Source organism: Pholcus phalangioides, unplaced genomic scaffold (genome assembly GCF_987345545.1).
Source record: "Pholcus phalangioides strain wild (caught in Gottingen) unplaced genomic scaffold, Ppha-v1.0 ptg000003l_1, whole genome shotgun sequence".
NCBI classification, from domain to species: Eukaryota; Metazoa; Arthropoda; class Arachnida; order Araneae; family Pholcidae; genus Pholcus; species Pholcus phalangioides.
In genome coordinates, this window is record NW_028301596.1 from 19171270 (window position 1) to 19186466 (window position 15197).

Genomic DNA, 15197 nt, shown 5'->3' on the forward strand with positions numbered 1-15197 from the left:
CTCGGAGGGCCACATTTGGCCAGCGGGCCATGGATTGCAGACCCCTGATAAACATTTTTTTTTCATGTCTCGCGAGGAGATTGTCACCTCACCCCCTCCTTGAAATGGGGGGGGGGGAAGACTTCTTGCTGCTGAAATATGCTCAGCGGTCATCATATTGACATTTCTGTGGTATCAGTGAAAAGGAACGTATACATTAGCGAGCGGACCATGCAATGAAATCATTCGCAATTGGTTATTCAGTAATTTGAGAGAAGTGTTGAGAACGATTCTTGAGCTGTCTGAATTGGACCCACCTAGAATCGGTTTTTTCAACGAACACAAAGGAAGTTTGTGTACCCACGAACGGAAACCACTGCAGGGGATCTTGAGTTTTGCAACATCGGCATGCTAATGTAAACGCGCGTTATGATCCTGACATGAACTAATGGTATCGGCGCGTGACATCTCTGAATATTCTTTGGTACGGTTGGTGAGTCTGACTGCTGCGAGACTGCGATCCAAGATTTCTCAGAAGTTTTTTAAATAGAAAACTTATTATCACTACTCCTCACACACTTGGAAAGTAGGAACTTCCACATGACTGGAAACGACCGACACTGAGAAATATTTTTTTCCCTTATTCTCATTACGGTAGCCCCAGAATTTTGGCACCGGTACCCAATTTCAGAGAGTGCAATCTTTTTCTTTCACGTCCAAAACGATGCTATCAGCTACCACTCGAAATATTATCTACCACCTTATCAACTGTACTGACACATGTAAAAGTAAGACAGTTTTTTCTTTTAGCATTTGAAATGGATTTTCCACCGCACTAAAAAAAGAGAAACAAAGATAGTGAGATCATTCCTGCTCACCCTCTGACAAGAACTACTTGTTTTGAGTAGCCTCTATGCTGGACAGTGGATCGTTTATCACTGAGCAGGCAGCCTGATATAATATTTACGAATGAAACATAAAAAACGAGACGCACACACTTTACTGAAAAAACAGCCCCGTCATTTGAATAGAAATATACGTACATGGATCGTAAGGCCGTCTATTAGCTGTTCTTCGACAAGTTGCAATAATTCCATAATTGATAAATACTGGTAGAGAAATTATGAGAAAGACAAAGACTCAGAGATAAATTCTAATCTAATTGTCCAGATGTAAATTCCCTGAACGCGAGGATTGAGTTGACCGGCAAAGCTGCCGTAAATTTGAGAGAAAACGGAAACATGTCTGTAATTTCTTACTAAACTTGGGCTAGTGAATAGTTGTGAGAATCTGCATCAAATTCAACTACCCTTACTTTTGACACAAACACAACCAAAATTTCCTATCAATGAAGAAACCTAGTTAAGGTCTATTCCCGGTTTCGGGATTCAAATCAAACGAAGACACGGGAAACCCGAATGCAGACCCTTAAAACCAATTTTTCAGAACCAAATGAGATTTGAACAGTAAAATTTACTCTTCCATATCTGATATATCAGGCGAGGGATTATTTAATAATCCCTGGCCTGATAAAATCACAAAGAAACCAAGGAAAATTTACTTTATTTGCCTTTTTGTTGGTTTCCTTCTGTAACAAATAAGATCTTGGTCATTTCTTTCGGGACAAAAAAAGCTGATCAAATATATCTTGGTTTCTTCACAGCAAATACTACACGATATACTGTTATCATAATCGTGTGTTCCGTATTTATGATTTCTCAAGCTTTATCCCCAATCAGTGGTGAACAGGAGAAACAGTTGTCTTTGCAAACTTTTCAAGTTTACCTCTGAACAGATGTGAATGATCAAATAGGGGAAAATTTCATATTTTATGGAATGAATTATGCCTATTAAGTTTATGGGAACATAAATTGCTTCCAACATCTATTGATAATAAAGAAACACAGCTGTTTTTCTGAAAATTAATGGAACTCTTTCATAAACAATAAAATTGCCTAATTCGAAAATGTGAAGGTAATTTTTTACATTTGAGCAACTATAATAATCATCACCAATCTGCTCTATTTCATGATGTTGGGCTATCAACTAAATGAATATGGACTGCTTTAAATCAATGCAAATTTTGAGATTGCTCAAAATGGTGCACAATATTTTTATACAAAGAAAAAGCAAATTTTTATGCAGATGTAGCAAAAACATTTAATTGAAATTGTGCCGACGTCTCTAGTCATTAGGCCAGTAGCATCTGAATACTTTATATACGGGGTGATTATAAAAAAACTATCCCGACATATGGGCCCCTAACTATCATACCATTCACAGAAACTGAATGAAATTTTGGCATAAGGTATTTTGAGGTATGCGCTCAAGAATGATATGGAAAACAACAGTGTCACTCTAACAGTTACGGTTACAGTGAGAAAATTTCGAAAATATCAAATGGCAACACCAAGTTTTTTGTATTGGAATGCGATCTCCATACTGAAAAACACTAAATAGCGTTGGAATGGCACCTGTAGCACGAAAATTCCCGGAGCTAGGCAAAGAAAAAGTAAAAAGGACTTTGCCGTGCACCAGAGCATTAATGTTCGTTTCATTCGGCTGAGATCCCAGCCTGATTAGTCCTCCCCAAGGTCATGTGGAAAATTTGTGAAACACAATAAAATGCTTTATTTTATGCTGCTTCTCTGTCCTTATTGGTTGTCCTCACTTTTAGCCTATCTACCGCCGGTGATTTTCATGCTACAGTTGCCGTTCGAACGCTATTTAGGGTTTTTCACAATGGAGATCACATTCCAATACAAAAAACTTGGTGTTGCCATTTGATATTTTCGAAATTTTCTCACTGTAACCGTAGCTGTTAGAGTGACACTGTTGTTTTCCATATCATTCTTGAGCGCATACATCAAAATACCTTATGCCAAAATTTCATTCAGTTTCTGTGAATGGTATGATAGTTAGGGGCCCATATGTCGGGATAGTTTTTTTATAATCACCCTGTATATAGAGCTTTACTTTTTCTTTCACAAACATTTTCTCAGGTTAGATTTTTTCCTTCTAACCCTGCCCCCTTATCGAAATTTTTATTATAGATCAGAGCGGTTTCATCTTTTTTTTTCACTGCTGAGTGATAGGGAAAAACATCCAGGTGGAGGAGGAACATGTGCATAGAACTTCAAGCATGGTGCCATAAAAATGTTGGGTAGTCATACATATATCAATGAAATCCTAGCAGAAGAAATAGTTTTAAGAAAAAAATGCTGTAGTACATTTGAAAAACCTATGTGGTGGCCAGGGCTATATCCTACAGGATATCTATCCGTAACACATTAGAACTATTGTTTTAAAACTGCTACATGAGAAGGTGGGAAAACAAAGGCTCGGAGAATAATTAGCATGCAGTCACTAAAGTTCTGGTCAATGGCACTGGAGATGATTCATAACACAATCACATGTTGCCAGCTATACTCAACCATCATCTAAGAAGCCAATCTCCACCCTCAAGGACTGTCATCATTTGATTTGTTTCACTAATGATATGTTGAATAAATCCTACATAAGCAAAAGTCAACAAAATATGTTATTAAAGCCTAAATATCAGGAACACAAAAATTCCTAATAAACTTTCTCCATGTAAAAAGTAACGAATACAAATCAAACTGTTTTACACCCTAAAAATATTGATTACTCATATAAAAATCAATTAGCATGGCTCAGTGCATTGTACTTTTATTCTATACACATGCACAAAAAATAAGGTTAAGTTATTAAGAAGTCACCAACTAATAAGGAAAATATATGAAAAATATGAAAATTCCTAATGCATTTTGACACATAGTGGGTGTCGCCTTCAGAGGAAAAAATTATTTAACCACTAATCACAGGATGGCTGAGGATCCCACTTGGGTTGGATACCAAATTTTAACTCTCGGTTACTCAACAGAAAATGTATGTCTGATCCCTTCAAACGTCATGGTCCTTTCTGAGTTTCTTGGACAAAGTTTATCTACTCCTCCACAAACTAAATAAATTAGGCTTCAATACACAACAAAAAATCTCACAACACTGTTAGCTTTGAATTGTAAAGAGCTCAAGCATTTATGTATCAAATGAGTTTTTTTTTCTTCTTATGTCACACTGGTTAAGAGTATACTTCTTCACTAGTTGACACATTTATAGCACACTGAGATATTGAAAAAAAAAATTAAGTGCAAGTGAAATTTCTTAGAAGCTAAGAATGTTTTTTTAAAGATAACTGGTCAACTAAATGACTTTTTTTTTTACTTTTCCCAGAGTTAATAACCTCTTCCTACATTGGAAGTGCCATGAAATAATAATAAAAAAATGTATCACCCCTGAACTCCAATTCAACAATTACAAAGAAAAGGTTAGGCACCAATAATTTCTTGTCTCTACTTGAAATTCGTCAATCCCTGACTTATCTACACTTATAAAATTGATTTTCTGTCTGTCTGTGCGAGTATGTTCTCTATACAAATCTACAATTTTAGACTGATTGTCACCAAATTTTACATATATAGACCTACCAAACGCTTTACTTTACCTACCACTACTTTAAAAGTTCATCAGAGCAGGGCAAATAAAAAGTGTCAAACAACAATGGTTCCTGAGACTCAACAATCACTTTTGGAACATTTACTTTGGTTACCGTGGTTCCCTATTAATGCCTTTCAGATATGCATATGCCTTTAAAATGGTTTGTCACTTCTTTAATGCTGCCAGTATTATGTATAATAGTGTACTCCTTTATAATGGTTTGTCACTTCAATCCTCCTAATAATTGAAGAGAACCCAGTCAGCGCCGGGTATTATAGGTAGTAGAAAATATTTTTACAGTCAAAACTTGGAATGCTTACAAATACACTCTCAAGTCAAAGAATCAGCAGTACATCTGATGATCCCCGTTAAAAAGTCTATCTGCAGAGAGCAACAGGCCTACAACATTACGATTATTCATGCATTACATTTCACTCATTATGAGTTGAAAAGACTCATAGTTTAAAAAATTGCATGCAGATGGCAGCACTACACATAACAAGCATTGCACAGAAACAAACTTTACGGAAGGTTCACTATACATACACACACATTCCAAACATGTACTAATTCGTTAGAAATTCTGCAGAGGAATATGGACAAGGTGAATGTTTGGTTTAGTAGTAGTACTGCATCTGATGTCATATCAATGGGTTTAATTAGATGGCCATTATAATCAAAAATCTTAAAATCATTGTTTAAGATAATGTCAAGTTATTTGAGTAACATTTATGTCCACTCACCTTTATGAAACTCTTCATCTGTGCCATGAAAATTTACTGGGCTATCTGGCCCCCTGGCTCCTTCTAAATCTTTATGAGAATGAGGGTCATGTATAGATGATCTATCAGAAGTAGAGTCCCATATCTGTGAGCGAAATATATCAGTTCTTTCCCATGCAACGACATTCAATAACACATATGCAAAGCTAAATCCAAAAGATATTCCAACAGCCAAAGTCACGATACACTTCCTCGACAGTCTTCCCGGAGATTGGCTATTCAACATGTTGACGATTCACACACACACAAACACTGAAAAAAATTACCTGGAAGAACATGAAAAAAATTAACATCTACAACATAAACTGTAAGTTAATGGAACTGTGGAACGTTTTTTTTCTCCTCAAGCCAAAAATATAGAATAGTACAGAATTGTATGATGTGAGGTTTGTGTGGCTCATCATTTGATTTAAACAGTGGAAATTATATTAAGTGACCATTGCAATTAAAATGATACAAAATTGTTAAAGGTATTAGATCTGGATTTTTCGCGTAAAGGAATACTGTGACAACATTTTTCAACCTTATTTAGCTTTCATAAAGTTTATAAGGAAATTAAATTAGGTTTTATTATCTCATTGAAGGTGTTCAGACTCATATCGCAAAAGAAAAAAATTATTTATATTATTCTTTTTTTTTTTTATTGTCTTGTATTTTCTAATTTTGGATAACCAATCAGCCCAAAATAAGTCCATTCTTGTTTTTCCTCTCCTACACATAGATACCCAACCAGATTCTCTACCAGAAACTGTATCCTGGCCCCTACATTGAGAATAACTTCAAGAAATATCATATTGGCGCTCTAGCTCAGGAGAAATTTTGCCTTTTGTTTGCACTACATTACTGAAATCAGCGTTCATCAAAGTAGATATCTGGAATTGGCAGTTATAGATTTTGGTGATAATTTGATTTCCCAGAAAAAATCCTATAAAGGTGACACCCATTCCATCAGAACATCTGGATTAAATAACAAGCTACAAGCGCTGAGAGATTATCAAAATGCAAAATTGTCACCCAAAAATCTTTAACTACCAATTCTGAATGTCAACTTCAACAAATGCAAATTTCAGTGATATATTGGAAACTAAGGGCTAATTTCTCCTGAACTGAAACACAGACGTGGTTTGTTTTAGGCTCTTTCAAAAGCTCGTGGAATGGACAAGTTTCTGGTAAATTTGACCAATTGTAGCTAGAAGAGTGTTTGCAGAATTGACGGTTACAGATTTTGGCAACTATTTGATTTTGCACTTTGCCAATCTTTCAGTGTTTTTAGCTCGCCATTAAATCCAGATATTCTGATAAAAATAGTGTCACCTTGTATGATTTTTTGTTCTTTCTAAATATGTGCTTAGTTTGCTTGTAGCTCTTTCAGGAAGGTTGCACAAATTGAGGTTCATCAGATTCGACACATTTTCCTTCTTTTCACCATGACTCGAAAACCGTAAGAGTTGCTACAGTGTCTTATGTTCTACTTGAGCTCGTCTGTCACCCACTTTCATTTGATATATTAGTTGGAATTCACCCTGTATATGCTGATAAATTAAGTGAAGTTCACACCCTGTATGTGCTAATAGATTAGGTGACGTTCAGCCTGTATATTTCTGATTTTACCCATTATTTCTCAATATAAAGTTCAGATTAGTTATATTATCAATAATTATATATACTGATAAAAAAAAAAAGGCAAATATATATGCCCTGAATGACATTGAAATTCCCTGTGATTTTTGAAATTAAATTAACTGTTTTAATAACTTAATTGAAATTAACAGTTTTACAATGTGAAAATATATCGAGAATTAAAATTGAATCCTCTATGGAATGAGACATAAAATGAACATGGTACGTGTGATTCTCAGTCCATGCACTGCACTTGATGATCATTGAATATCAAATTACTCACATACCGCTAGAAAATAGTTAAAGATATAAATATTATATGTGATGATAAAATTGAAAGCTTTATATTAAAAAGAAATATACAATTCAAAACTCACACTTAAAAGTCTAAGACATGACGGCCGATTTTCACTGGAAGAAATATGATGATAAACGTGAATAAGTACGCAAATAACAACTGAAGCCGGAGACGAAACTCGAACGAAAAACCACAACAAACGCAGCTCTTGTTAAAAATGACGGCAAAAAGCTGTAGCAGAAAAAGATAAATAAACTGCAGACGAGAGAAACAGAAAAAAAAGAGGGGAAAAAGAAAAGAAAAACAGTTGCGTCACCTAGTGGTGAAAATTGTATTCATTTACAAATTAACTGACCATATTTTGTTTTAAAAAATCTTTAAAAAAGAGAAATAAATGGAAAATGTTGTTGATAGCAGATTGAAAAAATAGTGAAATTTTTCTTTAAATAAAATGGAATAAAAAAAAATAACCAAACTTCAATTTATATATATTTATTAATTTTATATGAATTTTTTTTTTTTTAATGCTTTAGGTGATTAGTCCAATCATCTTGCAATGAACGCATACATCTTGGGCGGATGAGGTGGATTGTCAACAAACAAATTTTCTTCCCCATACATGTACAAGTTAATATAAACCGTAGATCTTAGGATCTATTATGATGAAATAGTATGTATTTTATCTCGATATCATTGTGTCTTATCACTGTAAATGTGTTTTAGTTAATAATGATTTCTTTACCGATTAATTATAAAAACGTATTTTCCAATTTCCCCCCACCATAGGCAATATATGAATTGAAACTGAAAAGGGGACAATGGAGGAAATAAGCGCTATTATGAACAGGTCTTCGGAGCTGTGTTTCAAGAGGGAGGATTTCATGGCCGATGACTTCAGCGTGGACAAGTTTGTCAGCGAGTATAGAAGAAACACTTCGCTGGAGAACATCAAGGAAGATCTAGGTCTCTTCCTCAAGGTCCTCCACACAGCGATGGTCGAATTGATCAACAGGGACTACACTGACTTCGTGAATCTCTCCACAAACCTGGTAGGGCTGGACAAGTCCATTAAGAACCTCTCTTCGCCGCTGAGAGACGTGCAGTCTCGAGTGCACGGGGTACTGAGGAGACTCGAAGGGACATTATTCTCCTTGCAAGATAGCATGCGTAGACGAGAAACCATCCATCAAAAGAAGACTCTCTTGCACAGGGTTATCTCTGTCTTGGAAGGTGTTGATCACGTCGAGAAACAAAAAGTCTCTGCTGACAAGGAGGTGGTGCTAAACATGGAGGTTTTGGAGAGAATTGCAGCTGAGTGTAGCCGAATACAGTTCCACATGTCACAGGGAGAGTCTGTTGGGATCCTGAAAGAAAATGAACCGGCAATCAATGGAATCACTGGACTTCTCCTCCATCATTTGGACAAATTGTTCGTACTTAGCTTATCTAACTCTGATTCAGCTATCTTATATAGGGTTCTTCGTGTCTATTCCAATATCGAAAAAGTTAGTGATGTTGAAGATAGATTCAGGGTGGCGATTGTTCGGCCATACATGCAACAGGTAATCGACGAGGAGTTCTTGAGGAAAGAGGGGATAGATATGATGTATGAGAGGGTGCTCGATTTCATACCTCAAAATTGCGGTTTGTTGCTTCGCATCACAAGAGGCGGGAAAAAAGACACTGAAGTTTTGAAAGATTATGACTTTTTGGTGAACTCTGTGTGGCCGGAAATAGTCAGTTGCCTTGAATACATCGCTCCGGTCGTCTTCAATCCCGGGGACCCGATGCACTTCCACAAGAATTACGTGCACAGCATGAAGTTCCTCGATAGTTTCGAGATGAGTTGTCAAGTACAGGCCAGCGTGAAACGGTTACGGAACCACAAGTCCTATAAGTTATTCATGGACAGGTGGAACTTGGACGTATATTTCGAAATAAGGTTCCAAGAGGTAGCCGGATTCTTTGAGGCGTCTCTATCAACAACCCCGTTCACTTGTGATGATAATAGAGAAAAATTATTTTTATATTCTAGTGCAGTACTGTTGCAGGCTCTAAAAAGATGTTGGGAGTCTGATGTGTATGTTGCATCGTTAGATTACAGGTTTTGGAAACTGACCCTACAGCTTCTCGCTCGCCACAGCAGTTGGGTGAAAACAATCTCTAGAACAGAAGAGCATGATAAGAAATCAATAAAACTAACCTCCGAAGGTATTGAAGCTGATATTCCTTCAATCAAATTAGTCATGCTTGTTCATGATTTGCAAGAGTTGTCTATGGCTGTTTTAGATCTCTTCAAAAACCAAATCTCCAGGAGTTTCAATAAAGTCACAGACTCTATGAGGGATGGTTTGGACGGTTGTATCAGAACCTACAAGTCACTGATTCCCGAAATCGGTAGTATTATAGTCCACCGCTTGACATCACACTGTACGCAACATCTAAAACTCATAACAGATATTCCTCGACTCTACAGAAAAACAAACCGAGAAGTACCAACCAAACCATCTGGTTATGTTTCTATGGTATTGTCGCCTCTGAGTGCATTCCTGTCTGAGACGGAATCATTGGATGTCCCCCAGTGCAAACAAGATTGGCTGATCGATGTTATCGATAGTATAATTGAACAATGCTTTTTAATGACGTCGGATGTTCTAACTTCGATCAAAAAGATGGAAGACAGCTTGAAGCGTTTGAAGAAAGCCAGGGAGAAGTCTTTGGGACAAAATATATCTGGTGCCATGTCCGATGATGATAAGATTAGGCAACAATTAGTCCTCGATGTAGAGTTCCTCGGTACTCATATTTCAAAATATGGATACGATAAGAGTTCTGGGAATTTCAAAAAACTTGAAGATTTGGTTTCATCTGCTGTAAAAACTGGATTCTCATTATGATAATTGTTCTAATTTAGATTACACAGAATGGTTTTTTATGGTTGCAAAGAATATGTGGAAAATCCTAAAAATTTTTGACTCTTAAAAAGATACATAATTTTTTTTTTCTCCCGTTTCTTTTGCATATGAGACCATTATATTAAAAATTTCAATAATCATATATGCTATTAGAAATATAAACATCATATAAATAAAATCTTCATCAGAGCAAGATCTTTCCCCCCCCCCCCATAATATCAAAGTAATTAACACATAAAAATGTATTTCTTATACTTTTTGCCATATTATTGAAATTCAATTTCAACACCAGAAGGCATATGCAGAATCTACCTTGTGAGCACAAGATGGGGGAAGGAAATCTCTTGCAGAAACAATCTGGGGTATTTTCTTTTAATGTAAAAATATTTTTAATTTTTGATAGTCTCCAGGATGTGACGTATAAGCTTTTGATGAACACTTTAAGGGTCATTCAAGTATTACGCCAGCATCGATGGGGGGATTTGAATGATGTTTAGTTCATCAACCACATGAAATATTCTTCATGGCATCTTACTTGGTCCGCCAAAAATGAGAAAACCTTTCGCTAGTTAGCACCTGAACTAACATTCTCCCTATTGATAAGTCTCATACAGAGCCACTTTAGTGATCTGTATGGGATAAATATAATTTTTTCAAGGATCCAAGTGATCTGGAAATGTGTCCGGGCCACTTAAGTGCTCTGGAACTGTGCATGCATCACTCAAGTGATCCATAATTATTTCATGGATCACTTAAGTAATCTGGGATTGTGCTATGGGTAAGTTGAGTGATGTAGAGCCCCACTGGGTGCCGCTTAAGTGCTCTCTCAAGGGATCTTTAAATGTGCTACGGATCGCTTAAGTGTTTTGGAACTGTGTCACAGGTCACTTGAGTGAACTATAAATGTGTCACTTAGTTCATTTCTGAAAAATTTGGTTTGAGGAGACAGGATGTATCAGATAATCCCCAGGGCCACATTTGGTACGTAACGGGGTGAAAAATGGCAAAAAAAATTTGCTGACATAATGCTTGAATGGCTCCTTGTGAAAAAAGTTTTTCCAGCATTGACCTAGAGCAGGGGTTCTTAAACTGTTTGCACTTGCTGCACCCCTTTTTCCAATTCAGTGCTTAACCACATACTTCGCCAGCTCACCCAGAGCTGTTTAACAAAGGATATTTTCAAAAAAACCTTTGTCACAGCACTGCCCCTCATAAAGGTTGGAGGTGCAATTTAAGAACCCCTGACCTGCGGTGATCTCATTTATGTGCCTGTGCTAGGGAACAGGGGAAAAAACCGCTAGAGTGAGAGAAACGTATAAGTGAGTAGCATTACAGTATTTACCTGTCTTTGATCGGGAGTTAAAAAAATTGTCTTATAACAGAGAAACATAAAGCAAGAGGGTGTATAAGTGAATGATAACTATATCTCATTGATTATAGAAAATGTGTCATGAGCCATCTTCAGTGATCTGGAACAATGCCATAGGTACCAACCTTTTTAAGGGTTTTTCAAATTTTGCTGATCTACATTATAACTGCCACAGTCTGGTGCGTATTTACAGGGTGGTTAGCCCAAGGCTGCAAATTTGAGGAATGTAGTGAAAAAACTTTATTAGAATAGGAAAAGCATGGTAAAAAGTTTTATAGCACCCACACAAAAGCAGTAAAACCATAAGTCTACCTCTGTGTAGAGAGTGACCTATGAGGTCTCAAGAATGTGAGTGAACAGAAGAGTATGCAAGCATGTGGAGAGATCAAAAAGAGTGACCAAGAGAGCAGAGTCAGTGAGTGCTCTAGAAAGCTAGAGAAGAGGTCAGTGACCAAGAGTGGCATAGACAGTGTGAGAGTGACCTGGAGATCAAAAGACCATATCACTGAGTGACAGATACCATGTCAGTGAGTGACCTAGAACACGTAAGCGATCAAAACAGCATGTGAGTAGCCATAAGAGTGACCTATGCAGAGGCATAATATTGTATACTACCTCGAAGGAAACATGTCCGGATTCTCCCCCCCCCCTTCTGTTATCAGACTGAACAAAGGCTAACTCTGCCCACTGGCAGTTTATCTACAGGAAGTGGGGGGGGGGGGAAATGGCAAAGCTCTCTGGGCTTGCCAATATTAGAGGGTTTTAAGACCAAATGTTTTTGGATTGGCCGATGTAAGGTTAAGTAATATGTCAGTGTGATACAGGTAACTTGAGTGATGTTGAACTGCACCGAGGGCCACTTGAGTGGTCTGTAAATGTCCCACAGACCACATAAGTGATCTAGGAATGTGCTGTGGGCCACTTTTGATGTGGGCTCATAGCCGCCTTTAGGGTTGTGCGACAGGTGTGATTGCACTGGGCCTTGCACTTATGGTATAATTCATAGGCGGAAATTGACTTGGAAGTCTGGGGGGGGGGGGGGAGACACGATGTCATTTCATATATACATTAGATCAGTCCCCCCCCCCCCCATGGTATAATTTCTTGCATCATTCTGAATTTCATCAATCCTAGAGAATCATTTTATTCATAAACTCTTAATTTTTATTTCTGGAATCATTTCGTTCATAAATTCTGAATTTTTATGAATTCTGGAATCTTGTCTTTCATAAATCCTGAATTTTAATGTTCTGGCACGACCACACATGGGCCCCACCCCAAAGGCGGGACTGACAAGGCCCAGGACAAATGCCATCATATATTTTTTTTTTCATGTTATAAATTCATTATAGAAGGGCTCATGGAGATATTAGCCTAGAAGCACTGCCCAGGATGTGGGGGCCTTGCGACTGCCTGCACAGCAGCTAAATTTTGCTTTTGAAAGAAATAACTGCAGAATTACTGATACAAATATTTTCAGAATTGTTGAAAGAAACACATTGTTGAAAAAAAATTCTCATGACAGAAATGATTTTATAAAAAATGTAAAATTTAATGAAAAATAATTGCAGAATTATTAGGACAAATTTCAAGCAGCAATTAGAAATCACTAAACTTCTCTTCAAAATGCACTATCTCTTTTTTAATGAAATAGGGTCTCTTCAGATTTTCAGCAGGTGCAAACTAAGAGATACAAGGGAAAATTTTTCCATTTAAAAATCATTTTTACAAAATATCTGGGCTTTGCCAATGCTAAAATAAGAGGCTTTATGGAGGTGAGATATCTCGTCAGTGCTGCTTAGAGGGCTAATAAAAGAAATAGCTAATAAAAAAATCTGAATCTGTGAAAGAAATTATTTAAAATTATATTTCAAATTTAATGAAAGAAATAATTTCAGAGTAAATAACTGTTCAATAATTTGTGGAACCCTGTTTGAGAACATGCGAGAACGTCTGTGACTTGGTTTCCCACAAGCTTCATGAAAGTTTTAATTTGGCCAGCAATGTCTGATAGGTTGCAATATACCGATTTGAATATCTAAATGTAAATTTGGAAATTGAGATGAAACAAAAAACTTTTCAATGTCTAGTTCCTCTTAATTCAACAGCATTGTAATTCATGTACCACAATAGATATGCACTTAGACTGTCAGGTACACGTTCATACTTCCGGCACAACTCATTCGGTAGTAAATCACCCATGGCAATAGAATAGAGTTGTGCTTGGGTTGAAAGAAAAAAAAAGACCCTTTTGGTTTTGAAGCCATCAGCGAGATAATTAACTGGATTGGTTACTGCTTTTTTGTTCAAGGATCAAGCCTCAAATGCCTGCAAGCTTGAGTCAGACCAGGCCTCAAAATTTAGAATCTTTCTTGAATCTCTATGTAAAATATTTTCAATTTTCTGATAAATTCTTATGCCTTTGGCTGCGCCGAGATATGTGCCACCCCCATCAAAGATGTGTGATGTAATACAGGTATGAATTGAGGTCATGGCCCCAGACCTTTGCCTCTATTTTCATCTAGAGTCCTAAGTCTATCTTTGCCAAGGACATGAAGATGCCTTTCCCAGGAGACATCAACAATCGAATATTTACTATGACCAATCACAACAAGCTGGGTCTAACAGGCTAGAAGAGCATAAGCTCTGATCATGGGTGGGTTGATTAGCTGTTTCATACCAATGAAGGCCTTCTGCCCCCACATTTCCAGTAGACTATTTTCAAACTTGCCACATCTTTCTTGTAGACCAGTATTTTCTGAAGGGTGCTGTTTGGAATGATCTAAGGACAGGGAGGGGAAGCAACAGAAATAAAGTTTCTGAAACTCTGATGACCCTCATAAGACATCTGTACAAGCCCTCAACAACCAATCAGGACAAAACAGCTTTTACAAAATTCTAAATGCACGCTGTAATCGTAGGGAAGTCTTAGACCAGTATAAACTTACAACCATGTGATGAGACTGCTGTGGCACGTTAGACGATTCTACTCTTTTCTAGAAGACAAAACGTAAAAGCTCAGTCACTGACAGTCGATTCTTGATGTGCAATCACTCTACCCAAAATAGTCTGCTGTGACATAGCCAAGTCTCATCCAGGGCCGCAACTTGGGGGGGGGGGGAAGAGCAGGCGTTTCTGCCTCGCTGGATCAGAAGATATGTGAAATATGTCACACTTTTACCTCTTTCAACATTACAAGGGGGTGCCAAAATGCATGCTTGCCCCTGCTGATCAAGCTTCTAGTTGCGGCTCTGGTCTCATCTCATGCTTGGAGGACTATACATGGAGCAATGAACTGCTTGACAAATGCTAAGGAATCAGTGTTGTTTTCATCATACCTAATGATGGACATCCTTCAAAGAATTGAAACTTGGCACATGTTTAATAGATATGCTTTAAGTATATTATGCAAAATAGGGCAGATATTGCCACATGATGAAAAAAGATAAGCAAAGGGGAAAAAGATGTTCCTTACAGTGTCCGAGAAGGTCATATCTGTCATTTGCAGCAGAACGAGCACTTCATATAACTGTTTACAATTGCTTTGTAAAGAGCACCTTTAGCTTATCTTTTTTCATCATGTGACAATATCTATGTCATTTTGCATAATAAAGATGCTTCAGGATGTCTATTAAACATGTGCCAAGTTTAATTTCTTTGAAGGATGTCTACCATTAGGTATGACGAAAAATATCTGCAAATTTAAAATCAACGTC

The 15197-nt window shown here is 37.1% G+C and overlaps 2 protein-coding genes across 2 annotated transcripts in view; one reads left to right on the top strand and one right to left on the bottom strand.

Moving 5' to 3' along the window:
* Positions 1–7448, bottom strand: part of LOC149088212 (glycoprotein-N-acetylgalactosamine 3-beta-galactosyltransferase 1-like) — a 49595-nt gene extending 42147 nt beyond the window's left edge. Inside the window, exons 1-2 of the mRNA XM_089245562.1 lie at positions 7277–7448; positions 5241–5545 (exon numbers count right to left, since the gene is read on the bottom strand). Coding sequence (XP_089101688.1) covers positions 5241–5505 — 265 coding nt within the window. The 5' untranslated portion in view covers positions 5506–5545; positions 7277–7448. The remainder of the gene's footprint in view (positions 1–5240; positions 5546–7276) is intronic.
* A 313-nt stretch (positions 7449–7761) lies between these two features.
* On the top strand, positions 7762–10252 carry Cog2 (conserved oligomeric Golgi complex subunit 2). Its single transcript, XM_089245563.1, has 2 exons — positions 7762–7867; positions 7984–10252. Exon 2 carries the CDS (start codon positions 8016–8018, stop codon positions 10092–10094), a length of 2079 nt encoding a protein of 692 aa, XP_089101689.1. The 5' UTR covers positions 7762–7867; positions 7984–8015; the 3' UTR covers positions 10095–10252.
* The last annotated feature ends 4945 nt before the right edge of the window (positions 10253–15197 follow it).